Raw genomic sequence first — 19969 nt, forward strand, 5'->3', positions numbered from 1 at the left:
TTTCTCTAAGCAACTCCTCGAACACTACCTGATGTTTCATTTTACCAATCCCGTTAGTGGCAACTATACATACAAAATCTATCAAATTCATAATCAAAAACAAACGTAGTTGATTAACTGGCTACAACGCAAAAACAATTATATTCTCTTAACTAGAAGATCAAAATTTGGCTCAGGTTTCACATTTACATTCCGATGTTAAAAATATATTATAATATTTTTCAGCATATCCCTGTCTAAGTGGATTTGTCTGAAAAGGCACAATTCTAAAAAAAATATCTGTATTCACTGTACAATTAAAACTGATATCGATTCATAGTAACTGTACTCATAAATATAACACTCTCTAAAGAGTACTATGTTTTTTTCGTTCACGTGCAATAATTATTGTATATTATAATCCTGAAGACTTTTAGAAACAAAGCTTTCCTCTCTTATGTGTTGCTTTTTTTTTTTTTTTTCTTAGTAAAATGTATCGTTCGTGATTAAAACAGAACGTGAAATATAGTCGTAGAAGTATTAGATTAAGGTATATCCACGTGGCAGTACACACATGTGCCTGGCTTGGAATGTCTGAACGAAAATAAACCGATAAAAGTGCGGTAAGCGGGTGGAGTAGCATGTGCTGTGAATGAGGAGTTTCGCACGTCGTTGAAATTCGTTACGCGAATGGTATCTCCCTTCTCTTACAGCCAAGCCACCGGCCAGCCAGCTGGCACAAGTCCGGTTGGTACTGATTTACAACCATACTGAATCTGAATTTTTATCAACTCTAGCATTGGAAGTGCTCTCTGTATATTATTATTCTTATTATTCTTATATATCATTATTTTATTATTAATATTATATTATTATTACTCTTGGGAAGAATTCTCTTTCGTATATTTCTGAGCAGCGTTTTCATAGTTTACATTTTTGTTAAAATATTTATTCACATTCTCGAGCCTTCAGCTTCGACTCATAGTCTCCTTAGTATATGTAATACCTAAAGTTATCCTGGAAGCCTATCAGCTTGACACTAAACTGTTCATTGCAAATATCAGTTTGTCACTGTCGTATGATGTGCTGGTACAGTGTAAAGAGTCGAACTAGTGTCGAACATGTAGAAGACACGCCAGTCTCATACCCCATATTACGTCAATATCCTTTCTTGACTCGTTGCAAAATATTAACTACTTTCACCTATTTAGCTGATGGATAAAATGTATAAAAGATGGCTGGCAAGTCAATTTATCATGAGGAAGAATCTTATCTGACTTTATGTTATGTATTTATCTCATTCTATTCTTCGTTAATAATAATCCCTTGTGTTCAGCATGTGTATCGTTTCTAACTTATGTAGCCCTCAGCATATTCGTATCTGTATATTAGAAAATATAAATTTATTAACGCTGATTGAAAATAACTTTACATAGTATCAAAAATCATAATTAAGAAATTATGATTGTTAATAATTACTACATATTACTAACCTATAAACCGTATCCTACTTGGGCTGCTGAGCTTGGTACTGTTGGTAAGAATCATCAGGAGATGCTGCATTACTGGTCTGTTCAGAATCGCCCAGTGGTATTGGATGGATAATGCTAGGTGGAGGATAAGTAGTATAAGAATAGGGATGAGGACTTGCTATATACTGAAACAGGATAAATCTATTATTTAGATATATACACATATATAAGGATTATAAAGGATTTCTTATATTAATTAAATATTATAGCCAGATTGTAAAAATACATTAACCTCATCATAATTTTCTGTTAGTCATTCGAAACATATTATTGCTAAATACGTAAGAACCACTTGATTAGAAATGCTTTATATAATGTATATTTAGAAGCGTTATATTAATGACAAAGAATTTTATAAAAAATTAATATTACTTACGGAACCAGTGCCAAGATGCATTGTAGACATTTGCGTTGTAAGCTGAGGAATTATACTGTATTGAGGATTACTAGGGTCGGCAGATGGCATCATCTGTAAAAATAAAAACAAAACAAAAAATAAAATTTCAATAAGAAACAATACTAAAGTCATATATTTGATAGTGAAAACGATATTAAAATAGATAATGATTTATCAATAATAAAATAAATTGTAAAAGATAATCATACATAATATGAATATGACATTCAAAAATAAATGTATGTTATAATTTATGCAAAAATAAATGTAACCTATTATTAGTTTTATATTGTAACAAATATTAATAATTTTATAAGAATAGAATCTATATAAATGAAAAACTCTGGAACAAATAAATGAAAAACTTTTCTTATAAAAACTCACGTCGACCTGTTGCATATGAGGAGGCGCGGGCTGCACGAGGTATGGTGTGACCCAAGGAGCTCCTGGTACGCTATAGCCAGGGACAGCTTGACCATAATGACGACCATATTGAGTTAAAGTTGCTGTAGGTAACATATGAGCTGTAGCAACACCATTTTGACCAACTCCACTTGCATCATAATTCATAGTCATATTCTGGTAATAAAAAAATTAATTATCGTTATAATAATCTGCTTAAATTTGACACATATTTATATACTATTACTATTATATATTTATATACTTACTTCTCCAGTGTCTCTCCACATTGTACTTTTATACATTGATTTTTTCTTATTACCACCATCAGCAAATTTAACTAACAAGGGATCTTTAGCTCCTTGTAATGCTTTTCCATTAAATATTTGAATTATCTGCTCACACTTTTCTTTGGATTCCATTCTAAAATTTAGATAATACACATTTGCAATTATTTTAAAATATACAATTAATAGTGTACGTATATTTTTACTAATTTGAGATGTACTAACCTTGCAAATCCAACACCCTTACTTTGTCCTGAGGTGTCGCGTAAAATGCGAGTCGAGATGACTTGTCCATATTGTTGAAGTAATCCTTCAACATCGTTTTCTTTAAAGTTCAATGGCAGGTTTGCGATATACAGATTTGTAGGATCCTGTTCCTGTTGCTGAGAAGAAAGTAAAAATACTATGCAACATATTGTATATTTCACTACTATAAATATAGCATCTTAACGAATTACTATCATTTTGACTTTTCAGATATGCATCATGTATGTACTTCAGTATATTTTTTTACTTAAAATTATACTCGATCATATTTATCCTTATTTGGGTGACAAATTGAATTAAATTTCTTATGGAATATACATAATTATATAAAACGGTAATTAAAAAAAATAAAGATATAATATAGAGTTGTTATAATATTCTATTACTTATTACATACTAAATGATAATTTCACGTGTAATATACAGTGTGTACATACATCTGATCTGAAAAATTAAAATGATTATTTTGAAAGCTGTATCTGGTATCATTTGGCACACACAATATGAACAATTTTGAACTTATAAGTATTAAAATATTTTTAATGTATCTTGGCAAAAATATAAAATCACGTTGAAAATTGTATATCTTTTGTACATTAACTTATTGATATTCATTATTAAAACATGATGTATGTCTACAACAATGATACTACAAAAAAAATTAGTAAGCTATTTAAGGAGTAATTATTCTGGACTAATCGCAAGAATGCAAATGGACAGATATCAGAAATGACTGAATATGAATTAAGACAATAATTATTGTTTTCAATGTTGAAAGGTTATCATGCTTCATGGCATTAGGCTTCTCCACATTCTGGTGGCTCTCTAAATTTGCTTTATAGATGCTTTGATATCTTTTTTACTAAACTCATACCACATATTTCATTATTTGATATATGATTAGATTCTTTAATTTGAGATCAGAACATGCACACACAGATAGGTACATCATTGATATTTGTATTCTCTGATAATAATTTGCAATTTATAATAACAAAAATTACTGGTGTTTCTTACAATCTTTCTGTACTTTAGAGAAAAAGCAATACTTAAATATTCAATTAGAGAGACTTGTGTGAATGATTTCTTCTATTTTTCATTAAAACACATTGCAATTTGATATGATTTGATATTGATATGACATTGACGTATAGTTTTATGAACTAATACAATAATGTTTATGAACTAATAGAAAATAAAAATATTTCATGAACTATATAAAATATAAGATATGAATATCATATCTGACTACAAAAATAATGAATAATAATATATTAAACTAGTATAAATAAATAAATCATTTACTTTGATAAAAAATATTTTAACAATAATGAAAGTTACTATATTTGATTGTTAAAATCTTATAGAACGTATATACAACGTATTTATATAATGCATACACTTTTAAATTCTTTTAAAAAATGAATATAAATTTTTAATCAATTACATTCATATGCCTTTTTCAATTTAGCTGACATGCAAGAGCTTCTTAACTCACATTTTTAATACAACACCTTCAAAATGAGAATTCAAAAATGTGATAGAAATTTAAGCATATGCATAGGTGTGTTTAGATTGTATTTATATATTAATCATAACCTTACGTACGATTTTACTGACAAATATGTAGACAAATTTCCTCTATTCATTTTTTATACACTGAAAGCAATAGGAACAGATTACATCAGTTACATATGACATTTTCTTTTTTAAGAAAGCAAAAGGCAAAGCACAGGCATTGCAACGTGTATATAGTTTGATTTTCACAAAAAAGACTGTGATAGACTATATTTCAGAAAACATATGATGTATGTAAATATATATAAGTACATACATATATGTGTTCATGCTTATGTATTTATTTATGATTTTATAAATGAAGGATTGAAACAAACACGAGTGTATGCTAAACTAAATTTAAAATCATTATTATGCACCCTCAAGCATATTTTGAGATTCACCATTTCTGTCAAGTATCAATCAAATCTACAATTACTTGAATATACTTATACTTTACGACAATTTACTTCAATCTTGCGAATGCATTAAAACAAAAGAACAAATAATGAAAATATTATGATATAAGCCAAGCTGATGGCATTTATGTATGTATACAGATGTCCCTTTTAAAATTAATGTCTCAATTATTTCTAATAAATATTTTTCTTCCATGACGAAGATTGATGATAAACAGATTCACCAAAAATTGTTTACATCATTAGAATTATTTCTCTATATTTCTAAGATATAATTAACTATCTATTTTGTTTTGTATATTTTTTGTTGATACAGAAAATTAATTGTGACATTACTTTTGAAAGGGCCATTCTACATACATATACACATATGGATATATAAAGATATGTACACACATACACACACACATAAATCAATATGCATGAGTACATACGTACGTATGTGTGTGCGTATGTTTGTATAATAAAGTACTTTAATATATTTATACTTTAACTAAACGATTCATATTTTGATCAAGTGCGAGTATACATAAATATATAAGATTCAAATACTTTAGCGTAAAATAACGTATATACTTCTTTAATTGTATACACTGTTTAGCTTCAATAAGAATAGCTAATTAAATTATAAATAGTCAGATTATTAGATGTACATACTTTTTATGATACGTTAAATAAATGATCTCATTGAAGGTAAGATTCTATTGCAAGCTAAAAGGAGCATATATTGATGCAAAGTCAAGAATGTGAAGTCCATGATTCAGGTAACCATAAAACATTGTATAATTATTTTGAATTCATGGTACTTGAATCTTATAAAATAATCCTTGAATATGTTTACAAATTTATTGGTGTGCTGGTTAAACCTTCATTATTTAAGCCAAGTGTGTCAATCAGAGCCAACCAACACCCCAGGGGTAAGATAGCACCTGATCTTCACATAGCACCATTGAATGGTAAGTATACCGTGTACCCTGAGTATAGTTAATAGTGGGTACACATTGTTTAGTCGTATCATATCACATGCGAACGACATCATCACAGCTGCTTGTGGCACCCTCTGCTTTTACCACGGCCAAATTGAAAGATATTTATTTAATGTCATTCTAAATAACTTATTGATTTCATTTGATTTAAAATTATCAATATTTGATATCACAGATATACTTATATATAAATTAATTTATTTATTGAAATATAGAATATTATATAATAATTATTCATAGAATGAACTGATACAAAACTAAATTATGTTGTATTGTAAAAAAAAAAGAAATATTTGGCGACACAGAAAATGTTTTAATTTTTTTTAAATGGATTATTTTTGTAATAACTGTATAAAATACTTCTAATTATTTCAATAGAAATATCAATAATAGTACTTTAGTGTAACAAATAATTGATAGAAGTTTAAAAGTAGACTAAATAGATGTAATTTTGAAAAATCATCATAATATTGATACAACGATATTAGCAATTTGTGGCCGAGGCACAGCAGCAAGCATCAATAGGTTTGTAGGTATTTAAGACAGAATAATAGACAGAACCGATTAATGTAAAAGAGCGTTTCTAGACAAGTGAGATAGGTCTTGGTAGGGAGAGAAAAATATTGGTAAAACATAAATGAAGTTGTAATTCCATATAGATGCCCATGAGTACATTCCTTTCATTATCGATCATATGTAATAAAATATTCTATTAGAAAACCATTGATGAATATAAAATTGTATTGCATAAAAATATGTTATGCTGTAGTTGAAGTATCCATAAAGTAAGTTTTATCAAAACACATCCATAAAGTAAGTTTTATAAAAAAAAAAAAAACAAAAAAAAAAACAAAAAAAAAACAAAAAAAAGAAAACGTAATAATTCTAAATTATGAAATACAAAAGGCAGTATACAGTGCAAATAAGACATCGCACATTCTGTGATAAATGTTTTGTGTTGGATAGTAATACTTGTCACATGATCACTTTTATCTTCTAATAAATTTAATTATAATGCAATCCATGGTACTCATGTGCTATATATCACTTTTTCATAATGGAACTAAGATAATTGCCTGTTGTTTAACACAATTAAAGAGAGAGAATTTTTGAGAGAATTATTAGCTATATGATACACATATGAATTTGGATAAGAATTTGGAGGGAAGACAGATGGATTAAGAACAGGGAGAATAAATGAAAATCAGATTGAGTGAGAAAGAGAAAGAAAGAAAAAGAAAAAGAGGTTTACTGTTACTCTGGTATTACTGTACTTGCATGCACAACCAACGTACACTTGCCAGTCTACGGAGCAACCAGATACCCACTTTCGCCATCTGCGCTTGGATGCCCTTGGCGACCAGTGCTTTCACAGCACCCTCTGCCGCCACCGGTGACTCAAAGTCTACAAAGCCATAACCTGAAAAACAATTTGATTATGAAGATAAGATTATAAAAAAAATCTGTGTAAAACTGCATTATTTCATGTTTATATTTAGAAAAGGCGATAACTTGCAACGAGATATTTAAAATTTGGATAATATTTGTTTCTAGCAATGAGAAAAAAAAAAAGAAAAAAAAAAAAAAAAAATTATAAATGCAAGCGATTTTATAATAGTTAGCATGATTTAAGTAAGTACCTTTACATTTATTTGTTGTTTTATCCAATATTGCCTTTGTGGAAGTTATAGTTCCATACCTATAAAGAATTTTAGCAATTATATAGCAATTATATTATACGAATAATTAAATCTTTCATCTATTAGTAAAATATCATTTACGTACTGAGAACACATATTAACAAGGTCTTTATCTGTTGTATTTTGGTTGAGGCCACGTATGTATAAATTTGTTTTCGATAACTGTTCCGCCTGCTGCCCTTGCATAGCATTATTACTCATACTTGTGCTCATTGCCCCGCTTTGACTGCCAGTGGCACTGCTAGAACTACTGGTAGTATTGGCTGGTGACGAGGCTGTAGGTACCCGTTGTCCACCATACTAGGTAGATGAAACAAATTTGGCGTTATTAAAGTCACATCTTCATTTCTTTATTACTTATCTAAGTGATCAAAGGAACTAAGTGTAAAATAAACTAGGAAGGAAAGAAATAGATGTTAGAAAGAACATAGCCTAGTTTTTATTGAAACTTGTTCCACTTTGCAATTTTGATTTAATTTCATCGAAAATAATGCATAATATTTATAGCAGATAATGTATTAAACATACAGCTAAAGCCAGGAACGGTATTCAGTGATGGAGGAGTGGCTCGACGTTATTCCGCGATTCGGCAAGTTCCGACAATGAGGTTATCTCTTTACGGTCATCGTCGACTAGTGGGAATTTAACACTTTAGAGAATTTACTAAATTATAGAGAACACGCCTTTCTTCAATTCTTTGATTTCGTCGAATATACTTCATAATCATCCACCATAATATACTTTGCATTATGTTAACAATTAAAACACTTATCGTAGAATCGAAATAACTGATATACGTGGTCGATGTGTGTGATGTTCGAATGAAAAATGGATATAAAAATAACAAAAGGAAATATGTAACAAAACGGTTGTGTCCGCGTATGTATCAAACTGAAAACGTGCGCGAAGAGCAAGAAGCATGAATCCGGCAAAGGAGTCTCGCGAAAAGGAATACGATCACAATAAATTTTCTTTAGCGGTATCTTGCGTGGAATGTACGTACGTCTCTGGGAAATTTGTTTCGCTTGCAGTTTGACGACACTTGCCGGAGTGACCGTGACCCCGCGTCAGCGCTGCACCGTGCCTGATTAAAGTAAGGAGGAAGGAGTAACCGGCGGCAACGACAACAAATGAATCATTTATAGACGATGAATTGTATAGAAACGATCACAATTGAGAGAGTTACACAGTCGAGTAGCGCGATTCGCGAAATAGAAAGGAAAGAGGAGGGATCCATTAGGCAGTAGTAGATAGAAGATTGTCCGACATTCGTATCGAGGCGTGCACGTCGAAGGCGGTACGCAATAGAACGACTGTAAGTTCGCGCATCCCGAGTGCACGAGTCGATAAATTAGTAGCAAGAAGAACGGCACATCGAGAAGTGGTAGAAACGTAGGGCAATTGAGAGAGAGCGTAGAGAGAGAAGAGTTGAGTGCTGAGACGATAGTAAGAAGAAGATGAAGAAAAAAAAGAGAAAGAAGAAGAGTAATAAGGAGATCGTGCATCGTGGGATGGAAAGTAACGAGATGAATAAGGAGGAGAAGAAGAAGAGGAAGAAAGAAGAAGAAGAAGAAGAAGAAGAAGAAGAAGAGGAAGAAGAAGTAGAGAAGAAGACAGTCCGCCATGGGAGTGTACTCACCGAGACGTGCTGAGCGTAGGGGGCGGTGGCGTAAGGGTTGGCAGAGGGCGGTAACGGTTGCGCACCGACCGGTACCTGTGCCGCTGCGGCAGCCGCCGCGGCGGCACTCGGATAGCGGGTGTAAGGCGGATAGGCGGCCGCTGCTGCCACCGCAGCCGCGGCGGCGTGCGACGGCGCCGCGCCCCAAGCTGCTGCGGCGGCGCCGCTCGCTCGGTACTGCACCGGATTCCCTCCTCGTGGTCCACCGCCACCACCGCCACCACCGCCGCCACCACCACCACCTCCACCGCCGCCCCCGGCCGCTCCTCCCGTCGCGTTGCCCTTCAATCCGCCGCCGGCGCCGGCGCCAGCGCCGCCCCCGTGGCCACCTCCACCGCCGCCACTACCAGCCGTAGTACCGCCGCCTCCGCCACCGACTCCGCCGCCGCCGCCGCCGCTCGTAGGACCCACGCCCACGCCTCCGGCGTTGGCGCCTCCACCGCCTCCACCGGCGTTACCGTTGTTAGCGCCGACGTATGTTGGCCGTGGACCGTTTGTCCCCTGAAAAACGACCAAGCGAGATACCACCACGAGATCAAATACACTATCTATCCCCTTTCCTCTCTCCTACTTCTATGACATATCGAACAAATCACCTCCTTCCGATCTTCCTTCCCTTCCCTTCTCTTCCTTTCGTAACGTCTAACCTATTATTACCCGATAATGTTCGACTAATCTCATCTAATATTGCCTTTCCTCGCGACGATCGAACGACTCTGTTACACTTTCCCCGAGATCGTTTCATCCGTTTCTCCACATTTTTCGATACGATCGAGTTCATTCGATGAACGTTGAATCTATTTGCCACACGCCGATTCATAACGAACCTCTTTACCGGTAGAGACGACTCTCATTGCAGAGTCTTGTAATCGGCAAGGCCATACGTTCGATTGATCAAAACTCGAACTCGTATACGACTTGTACGTATAAGCAACATGTTTTCTGCTGTTATCCAAAGAGAGCTAGCTATTCTTCTAACTTATTTCTCTGCAGACATCAACCACGTATTCTTTTCTAGTTCCATCGTACCGATTAGCGCGATTCTTCGACACTTTTATATTTCTCTCCGATATTAACGCTCAATCCAGTGGCCCAGATTATATTCTTCGAAAAAACGCGCGATATATGTTTCTAGAATATTTATCGCATGATGTAAAGTTAAAGAAACGATGGCACGGAGGATGATTTACTGTTTAAATGTCAACGGTTCGATTGAACGGCATGCAGGCAACGTAGCAGCTAGTGGACAACCATGAAATAGAGAACACGACGTGTGAAATGAGTATCGTGATATACCGACCGGATGTTACTTCCTGCTTACCACGTAGTCGCGTTATACTCTTCTTTTTTCACCCTTCGTTCTGTTTTTGTATTTCTTTTATTTTTATTTTTTTCAAACATACTTTCCATATTTGTCAACACTCTCTCGGAATTTGAATTCGAAACTTTACGCCAAATGGTTTCAAAGTCACATTCTAAGTTAACGCGCTTTTCTCATTGTATCTAATTGAAAACATTTAATTTACCATTCTATTCAATGCCTATGATTGTATATTTGCAACATTGTAATTCGTTGTATTAGATTTACATTCAATACACACATCTGATGTTACTAATGTAAGCTTCTCCGTCGAAATTCCTCACGTATATGGCACATGCACGCTTACGCTCTAGAAATATCTTGAATAACACCATTACTTTAAATGCGAGCCTTTACTCTAGCAAGGTAGATTGTATAAATGTATGTATGTATGTATGTAATATATGCATATACTGGTATATACAAATAAAGCGCGACTCGACACATTCAAAAATTCCATCTTGTTTTGATTACGATCGTAATGGTACTGGACTGACCTGTGGACTTCGACTTCTGTATATTACATTCATTTCTTATTGAATACAGCAACTTGACTCTAGGACTACGCGTATAATATATGAAAATATGCGTATAATGAAATCGAGAGTTATGATATAGATGTTTTATCGTGTTAAATAGAAAGAAATAAAATAATAACAATAATAATAATAATAATAATAGTAAAAAATTAGCAAACCAAATAAAAGCATCTTATCTGTGTTTATTTACAGCATTCCTCGTTGTATCACTAAAATATAAATGTAAATTACGTTTGTACCTTACTTTCGAACACATAAATGGCATCTTAACTTACTTCCGACAAGGAAATGCAAATCTTTCCGACGTTGGTCTCTTATATATCATACACTTACCTGAAACAGAAAAGCAAATTGATAGATGTAATAATGATTTAACAGGGCTATGTAAAATAAAATTTCGTATCTAATTATAGGGAGTAATTATCGTTTAGGAAAGAAGGCATTCTACGAAACGAAAAGATACACACAACGATATATATATATATACATATACACACACACATATGTGTATGTGTGTGTGTAATGCGATGAAAAGCGCAAGTTAATTATCTCTTAATCACATACTATTAGAAATAATTAAACTACGTTTGACATTAACGCGCTTAGGTACGAACAACGGCGAGTAATTAAAGGATAATTAAGTTTTAACGTTGAAATAACAAAATATTCGCAATTGTACAATGCGTATACCTAACTTGGAGTCAATGTTCGATTAAAAGATGATAATCGATGATGACTGTTCGTCGATTATTCATCGTAATCGTAGCTCGTTCTAATTATCAATTCGATTGTGATAACCTACTTGAAATAGTTACAGAGAAAGCGAGTTCGCATTGGTAATATAAATAAAAATATAAGTAATAACCCTTTCTTCAAATAAAAACGTTATTAAATAACTATATTGAACACGAATTGTATGACGATCTGATATCGAGATATCGTTGACAAAGAGAGGTTAGAATCACAGTGAAAGTTGTACGTTGGCGCGGTAAGTTAAAACGTATTATGCAGAAGCGAAATAATTCGGAATATATTGAATGATATATACAATATAATCAGCATATAAATATTATGTCAGTTGCGGATTGAAAATTTGTGGACGATTTTCCGTGACAATACTCGTTTACTTAGCCGATAAGTATGGATTATTAAACAGTTTGAATCGAATTCTATCGTCGAGACCGGTAGCGCTGCTCTGATACATTGTTATATGATCGCAAGTTCGTTGACTTTAAGTCAGACTCGATCAACCGTGGCCTCCTCTCTCCACTACCACTATACACTACCATCACCATCACACCATCACCATCACCATCACCATCACTGCACCACCTCCTCTTCACGCACCGTTCATTCCCCTCCGCCCGCGTTTAGATCACAACGCCCTCCTACCCTCACCTCCCTCCATTGCCCCCGACCGCCATCGTGACCACCACCACCCCCACCACTACCGCCACCACCGCCGCCATTCTCGTCTTTTATCGTCGAGTGTCAAGAATATGTGTTATAATCTTTCGATTCAACCAAATTATTTTTCCTTTTTTTTTCCTCACGACATATCAACAACTTTAAGTTTTCGACCGATCTATCCATCCGTCCGTAAATACATACATACATACATACATACAACATACATACGTTTCGGCAAAATTTTCTCAAACTAACTCGTTTGTCGAAAGATACTTGAATAATAATCTGATATTTTAAATGCGATCAACTGCTTTCTACTTTTCGATTCTTTAAACCGCAATCATTTTTCCATCGATACAACGCTTTCTCTTGGAATCGTGAAATCGTAGATATGTATATATCCGGCTATGTTCTCTTAATGGGAACCCTCGTTCGATGTTACGATCGATCGATGATATTAATTGACTTTCAAAGAGAATCTCTTAGAACGACGAAGACGACGACGACGATCCTCGTGGTAATAGGAACGTATATCTTTTTTTTTTTTAACGATCTCGATATATATCGCATCATTTTTCGCAGTTTGTATAAAAGAGAAAATAAAAGATCGATAAAACAGAGAGCATGTCCGTGCGTCACACGATGTAACGAAGGTAAATGGCACGCGAGGGACCTTGACGAGCACACATCTAGGCTATAGACCTTGAACTTCGTGTCTAGATCGCGCTTCGGACGTACGATTCAGCCGCCAAATCGGGAACTCGCTCGTGTTACAAAACGTATCGGCCATAACGAGAGAAACAAGTGCGATATTTATCGTTTTACTCGGCAAGAAGATTTTAAAAACATAATATCAAAAAACTAATTAAAAAAATTTCGATATCAACAATAATACCACGATCCGATCGATAACATTTTTCATTCAATAAATAAACCAGAGGATAATATTCTCCTTAAATAATCATTAATTACATCTGTTTGCTGTTTTCTTTGAATCAAGTCAATATCTAATTGATAGAAGCTCGAAGAAGTCTTTAGTCATCAGCTGGAAGGCCGATTTTAAAAACAAAAACCGCGACTACCGGGAAAAGACAATCGATCGCGAAGAAGTTCGACGGAAATGAAGGAACGTGGCGAGAGCGAGGTTCAGACGACCTTGACTTTAGTGACGTCACCGGATACCGTTGTGGATAGCGCCTTGCGAACTTTGTGAATGGCATCCGGGTGTGCGTGCGAGCACGCGTTCTTTCGCGCGTGGGTGCGTTCACATGCAAGCTTTACGTGCACGCGTGTGTACACGTCTTAATACTGTGTCGGGAGTACTCAGGTATGAGACAGTAATAAAGATTGATACACGTATTTAGGTGAGATTCATAGTCCGACCATAAACGCACACACATTTCTCATTCACATTGCTCAGTAGGTCCTAATTTTTGTCATCGCGTGTATTCTTGCATTTTACAAAAAATACATTCTTTTCGAAAAATAGTACATTAAAAATTCTATCGATCTTTCTAATCCAACACGTGTTCTTACAGGTATAATTATGAGACCGTTTAAATCACCTTAACGATCAATAAGAAATTCTAAGTTTTGCAGGTTATATTCGTAATCTCTTTTTACAGCATTTTTATTTCCGCGCTCTTTCCATGGCGTCCACATATCCACGACATTAATGACCACGCGCATGCGCGACGGGAAAACTCATCGTATTCCGAAATACGTGATATCCATAGCAACGAGGATTAAAGACCGGTTTGTGTCCTTATATTTTCATCAGCCGATATGGATTCTCTATCGAACTTTTTAAACGAGACTAATACGAAAGTAGCGAAAGTAACAACATTTCGCTATACGTACGAATGAATGTGTAATTATCGTAGACAAATCGCGAAAATACATAAACGTTATCGTTCATATTTTTATAACCATACCGATATATACTTTCACTCGCATTATCCTTTCTATATTTAATGAATTTAATCGAAAATTCGCGAATTTTATAGAAGCAAAAATTATGTTAGAATATTGAAAATCTTTATGAGGAAATTCACGCCGTATAAACGAGTTAATAACAACATACGATGAGATGATTTGAACGAGGAAAAAAGATATCGAATTAAAAGTTTTTTTTTATTCGTTAGCTTGGTAAGATTATTTCGCGGAATGTGGTAGCGTTAGACGTGGGTGTAAAATAGAACATGGAATGCAAAAACGCTTCGGGGTAACGTATTAATGCCGAACAAAGAGCAACGTAGATCGTCCGTGACTCATTTCCGAGAGTGCACGCACTTCAAGGCCGATGAACGACAACACATTTTTTGTTCCTTTTTGCCTTTACCATTGCTTCGCTTTAGTTTGTACAAAGAGACAAAAAGAATTCGAAAACTTTCTACTATTTTGTAACAACCTATAAATGAAAGCAGGCTAGAAACACAAATTCGAAAGATGTTCTTTTTAAAAACAAAAAAGCAAAAAAAAAAAAAGACGAAAGAAAAACAATTGTGAATAGAAATAAGAATATTTTTTAATCGATTCAAATATATACTTCGTTAACCTCGTTCAAGCCGATCATTGTATCTTTACAAATATAAATTAATTCGTAAATTATTGTCAGAAAAAAAAAGAAAAGAAAAGAAAGAAAAATAAAAAAAAATCACGAAAAAAATGTAAAATGTGTAGACTATCCTTTGGACATTGTTTCGTACGATTAAAAAAAACAGCGCCATCTACGATTTAATTTAATAATTACATTCGTGTATAAAAATATATTCTTAATGTCGAAAAATTAGAAATAACAAAGTCAAATAGATTCTACATTAATGCATATGCATTTAGAATTACGTGAATACTATTTAAACATGACAAATTCTAATCTTAATGTATATTTGATTTAGTAATCGCGCACTTGAGAAATTCAAAAGTTCAAAGTACAACAAAAAAAAAAGGTGCTCGTTTTTGATCGCCCTTGAGAATGATATCGTCCAAAGTCAATCGAAAGTGATCGTCGTATCTAAATATTCTATTCCATTAGTCATTCTACGAAAATCAAACAGATGACATTACGTGAACTTGTAGTTTTTTCGTCAGCGTAATTGTTTAATTTTGCATTTATTCGTTCTAGAAGAATTAACGAGTGAATGAAAACAAACGAGTTATATTTAAGAGGAACGCTCGTTGATAGGGAACAATGGGATCAAAGATCGTAGATCATATAAGAATAAAAATACGTCGATAAGAAGTGAAGATTCTCTTGTCAGGTCTTACTAAAAATACGATCTCTGATTTGAGTCGGTCAACGACAAGGATAATGCAGTCGAATATATTAAACATTTCCATTTAAATAGACTCGTTAATGAGAAGCGTGATACAATTTTAACATATGGAAGATTTTTCGAAATCGCACGTTCAAACTTTAGACTACCGTTTATCGCAAAATTCTTAATAGAGTTTAAAAGTACTGGAATGATGGTTTAAATTTAAATATACGAATACGTTTATAAATTACCCTTGATCAAGTCGCACGACACGAACTCGGAGTCCGACCGATGACAAACGAAGAGAATTTCCGGCACGTTTCTTCGGCCGTGTTCCGCTCGTATCTCATTCGTAGAAAATTCGTTCGATATAACATCAAACACGAAGTTCACGTTGTCGCGACAACGATTCCGATGATTAATTAACAAGTATACGTTAAAGTTAAAACTTGACCTCGCCTCAAGGAGTCGAACGCGTGGCACGGATCACTAACACGTACGTAGAGTGGAAACGCATCTTCGGATGCATCTGAAATCCGTCCAATCGGAACGATCCTCCGAGACGACACTGACGTATCAACGAGACGAGTCTCCCCGTAAGTGTATTAAAAAGAATTCATAAATTCGTTTCTAACATTTCGCCGATCGAATAAATATTCAATTCCGCGACGATTTTCCACCAAATCTTAATCGATTCGATGTCATTTGAAATCATGAAACGGTACTGAGTCAGCAGTTCGAATTTCAAACGAAACCAATCGCATCCCACGAATCACCATAGAAAGAAGGAAAGAAAGAAAGAGAGGAGACACGCCGCGGAGAGAAAGACTCGCGCGGAGTGGAGCGAAAAGAAAGGTTAGGTTTGCACGGAAGTAGTAACATAGATAGGGAGGAGTGGGAGATAGGGAGAACGAGAGAGCTTGGGTGGGGCAACGGACGCCCCGCGGCAAACTGTCAAACTACGCCGGTTCCATGGCCGCCGGCCGCCCCCATGGTAAAACTGCGTATTCTACAGAAAACCACTCGTGCTTGTTCTGGGTGTTCGTTTCCTAGCAGCACAACACAACGAAGACGACGAAGACAACACGACATAGCATCGGAGCACGCGCGCAAACACACACAATATATATAAAATATGTATATAGATATATATATTGTACGTATGTACAAGCGGGCATTCATCCGTCCGTGCATGTGCATGCGCGTGCGCTCGCGATGACACGCGGCGGCGCACGCCTTCGAGCGACCGGCAACGCAACAAAATGCTCCCTGTAACGATGACCACCACGAACCACGTCGTGTTCGATTAAAGCGCAACACGGCCGCACTTTTTTCTAGGCGGGAGAAGAGTGGAAAGCGGGAATAGACAGAAGAGCGCGCGCGCGCGCGCGCCGGAGAGAATGAGAGAGAGAGAGAGAGAGAGAGAGAGAAGGAGAAAAGGGGCGAGATAAAAAAACAAAAGTAGAGTAAAAGAAAAAGAGAAAGAGAGAAGTAGAAGCGAATGATACTCACCATCATCTTGTAGTTGAGTTTTCTCGGCGCGGCAACGTTTTCCATTCTGACGGACATGCTAGCGGTATGTAGTTCCTAGCAGGTTTGGAACAACGATGCTCTGGTAATAGTGGTTGTAACTGTAGCTGTGTAGTAGTACTAAACTAGTAGTACTGGTAGTAACGTAGTAGTAGTAGTAGTCGTAGTAAGTAGCGGTAATAACAGTTGTAATGATGAAGAAGGTGGCGAAGATGTTGACGATGGTGGTGACGATGGTGTGGTGGTTGCCGTGCCACTACTAACTATCGCTGCGAGTGCGTGCACTTCGTCTTGGCAAATCGGTCGCCGACGAGCCTCGTTGCTCTTCCTCCCCTTCTCCCTCCCTGACAGCAATAGCAGGAAACAGCTCCTTGGGCGCACCTTCCTCGGCTTCGCTGCTGCTTTCTACGTACACGGAAAAGATGCGGCTGCTTCACGTGCCCGCTCTCCTCCACCCTTCGATGCCACGCGCGCCACGACGCGGCCGAGAGCACCGTCGCACGGCTCGGCGGAATGTCGTATATCTCGTGTCGTACTCCCCCTGATCGCACGGCCGATAATAAGGAGAGGGGAGGGAGGGGGAAGGAATCGCGCCAGAAGAGGGGGATACAGTCGAGCTAGTAGTGAGAGGGGGAGGCAACACTGCCAGAGATGGAGGAGAAGATGGAGGAGGTGGAGGACGGTAATGGACGAGACGCGACGAGACGAGACGAGCGAGGCGAGACGAGACGAGACGAGACGAGACGAGACGCGCGGTGGCTCGCCACCGGCTGGATGGACGGCTATCGTCTGGAGAGACGAAATCGGGAATGGTGCAGGGTAAAGGAGGAAGAAGAGACGTCGGTGGTACGGCGCGTATGGTTACGGGGATCACAATAGAGCCTTTAACGCACCGACGAAACCGAACGCGACGAGCGAGAACGATAAATCACTTTGCACCGTGGCGAGGAGTGGGGGAGGAGGACGGTGGAAAGGGCGATGGAGGTACGAACGGAGGAAAGGAGGGGCGAGAGCAAGAGCGAGAGAGAGAGAGAGAGAAAGATTGGACGGACGGTGCGAAGGGGACGAGGAGCCGCGCGCGCGAGCCTCAGCGCGCTCTGTCTGCTATCGTACGATGCTGTAAGAATGTATATGTGTGTGTATATAGGTATAGGTACTCGATACGCGTACTTATGTATTCGAGGGAGCATACGCGCGCAAGATGCGCGAGTGTGCGAAGAAGAGAGAACGAGATATGTAAAGACAGAAAGAATGATAGATGAGGGAGAAATACGAAGGAAGAAAAGGGTAGAGAAAGCCGAGCCGATGGCGATGCGAACGGATGACGAGCGTCAAGAGGGTGTGTCGATCGTACACTCTTCACACTACTACTGCTAAACTACTACTAATACTTCTTTTACACTTTACTGCACGTCGTTGTTTAACACACGCACAATACCGGCGAAAGCTTAGGCCAGCCGCGTTGAGCGGACACGAAATGTGTATGTGTAATTGTACGTGTGCGTACGAGAAAGAAAGAGAGAGAGAGAGAGAGAGAGAGAGAGAGAGAAAACGCAAGAAAGATAGGTAGTGTGAGAGAAAGAGAAAGAAGAAAGATATCGAACGAGTTGCAAGGGAAAGAGAGAGAGAGAGAGAGAGAGAGAGAGAGAAAGAGAGAGAGCAAAAGTACGCGAGATTATCCGCCTACTTGGCCGTCGATTTCAGCCTTAGCGACGGCCAGTGTGTCTTCGTGATACAATCTTTCTCCTCCGCTTTTTAATTGTCCCGACGATTATTTCCTTCGTCGTCTCGTATACACCAACCTTCCTCGTCGATCTTTCCGTTGTGGTCCGCGGCGGCGCCTTTGTGACCGTCTTCGTCGTTAGTCAGGCGTCGCAATATCACCTCAGACTCCGTATACTGTATTACCTTCCTACTCGTGCTTCGTTATATGCCAGCACCACTTTGCTTTCCGTCGCTTACGCCGAACGATAGCACTATTTTTTATCCTTTACGTACTTTCCCTTGTCCGTCGCGTCCGTGCGTTCTTTCGCCACTCGCGGATTCCGTTTCCTCTCTTTTCTGTTCTTCGATTCTCCCCCCTTATTCTTTACGAATTCCGGGAATAGCACTATTAATAACGGCACGATACAAAAATATATAGCTTGTTTCCCCTCTAAATAAAATAAATTACAATGTTTAATCGTTACTTCTCGTTAGGAAACATTTAAACTGTGTTGTCTTGTAGGTAGAGTCTAAGCTACTGCCCGGCGAGATTCGCCCATCTTGTCCGAAACTGAGAAGAGTCGTCGCTTGGCGGCGCTGTTCGCACTACCACCGGTCGTGGGGTTCCAGCGGCCGCACCTGTCTGCATGGCCGCCACTCAACACGCATGGAGAGTCATGAACTCGTTAAAGCACGACAGAGAGAGAACTTTGCTTTACTCTATTCTTTCAACGAGGATGGAGAGAATTCGTTTGCTAACGGAATGGAAGGGGTTTTCTGTATCTCGCAAATGAGTTTTAGTTTGTCGCGGTTGGCGAACGTGTAGAGCCGAGCGTTACCGAAGATGGTCGAATGTTGACGAACTTTGACGAGCCGACGGCCGATGAGACGACGACGGTCTAAGGAGGGGAAGCTCGGAATGAACGAGGGAGAGGAACAGAGAACGGGAAAGGGGGGGAGGGGGA

General features: G+C 37.2%; 1 protein-coding gene and 1 long non-coding RNA gene across 19 annotated transcripts; both read right to left on the bottom strand.

The window, feature by feature from the left end:
* Positions 1 to 858: 858 nt before the first annotated feature.
* LOC122627129 (protein alan shepard) lies at positions 859 to 19534 on the bottom strand. 18 transcript variants are annotated; one of them, XM_043807985.1, is made up of 13 exons: positions 19103 to 19534; positions 17283 to 17705; positions 9166 to 9705; positions 8530 to 8610; positions 7612 to 7826; positions 7467 to 7525; positions 7101 to 7246; positions 2823 to 2980; positions 2580 to 2733; positions 2293 to 2487; positions 1888 to 1980; positions 1473 to 1636; positions 859 to 1360 (listed from the first exon to the last, which is right to left on the bottom strand). In XM_043807985.1, the coding sequence occupies exons 2-12, from the start codon at positions 17337 to 17339 to the stop codon at positions 1487 to 1489; spliced, it is 1848 nt and encodes a 615-aa protein (XP_043663920.1). In that variant the 5' UTR covers positions 17340 to 17705; positions 19103 to 19534; the 3' UTR covers positions 859 to 1360; positions 1473 to 1486. The 18 variants fall into 18 exon arrangements, with proteins under 18 accessions (XP_043663920.1, XP_043663919.1, XP_043663931.1 ...); XM_043807984.1 differs by having other exon boundaries at positions 17283 to 18417; XM_043807996.1 differs by lacking the exon at positions 19103 to 19534 and adding an exon at positions 4892 to 4897 and having other exon boundaries at positions 7155 to 7246; positions 7473 to 7525; positions 17283 to 18849.
* On the bottom strand, positions 11266 to 16141 carry LOC122627132. Its single transcript, XR_006326791.1, has 2 exons — positions 16022 to 16141; positions 11266 to 11436 (listed from the first exon to the last, which is right to left on the bottom strand). It is a non-coding gene; the product is annotated as an uncharacterized LOC122627132 (long non-coding RNA).
* Positions 19535 to 19969: the final 435 nt, after the last annotated feature.

This window comes from Vespula pensylvanica, chromosome 2 (genome assembly GCF_014466175.1).
Source record: "Vespula pensylvanica isolate Volc-1 chromosome 2, ASM1446617v1, whole genome shotgun sequence".
In the NCBI taxonomy this organism is placed as follows: Eukaryota; Metazoa; Arthropoda; class Insecta; order Hymenoptera; family Vespidae; genus Vespula; species Vespula pensylvanica.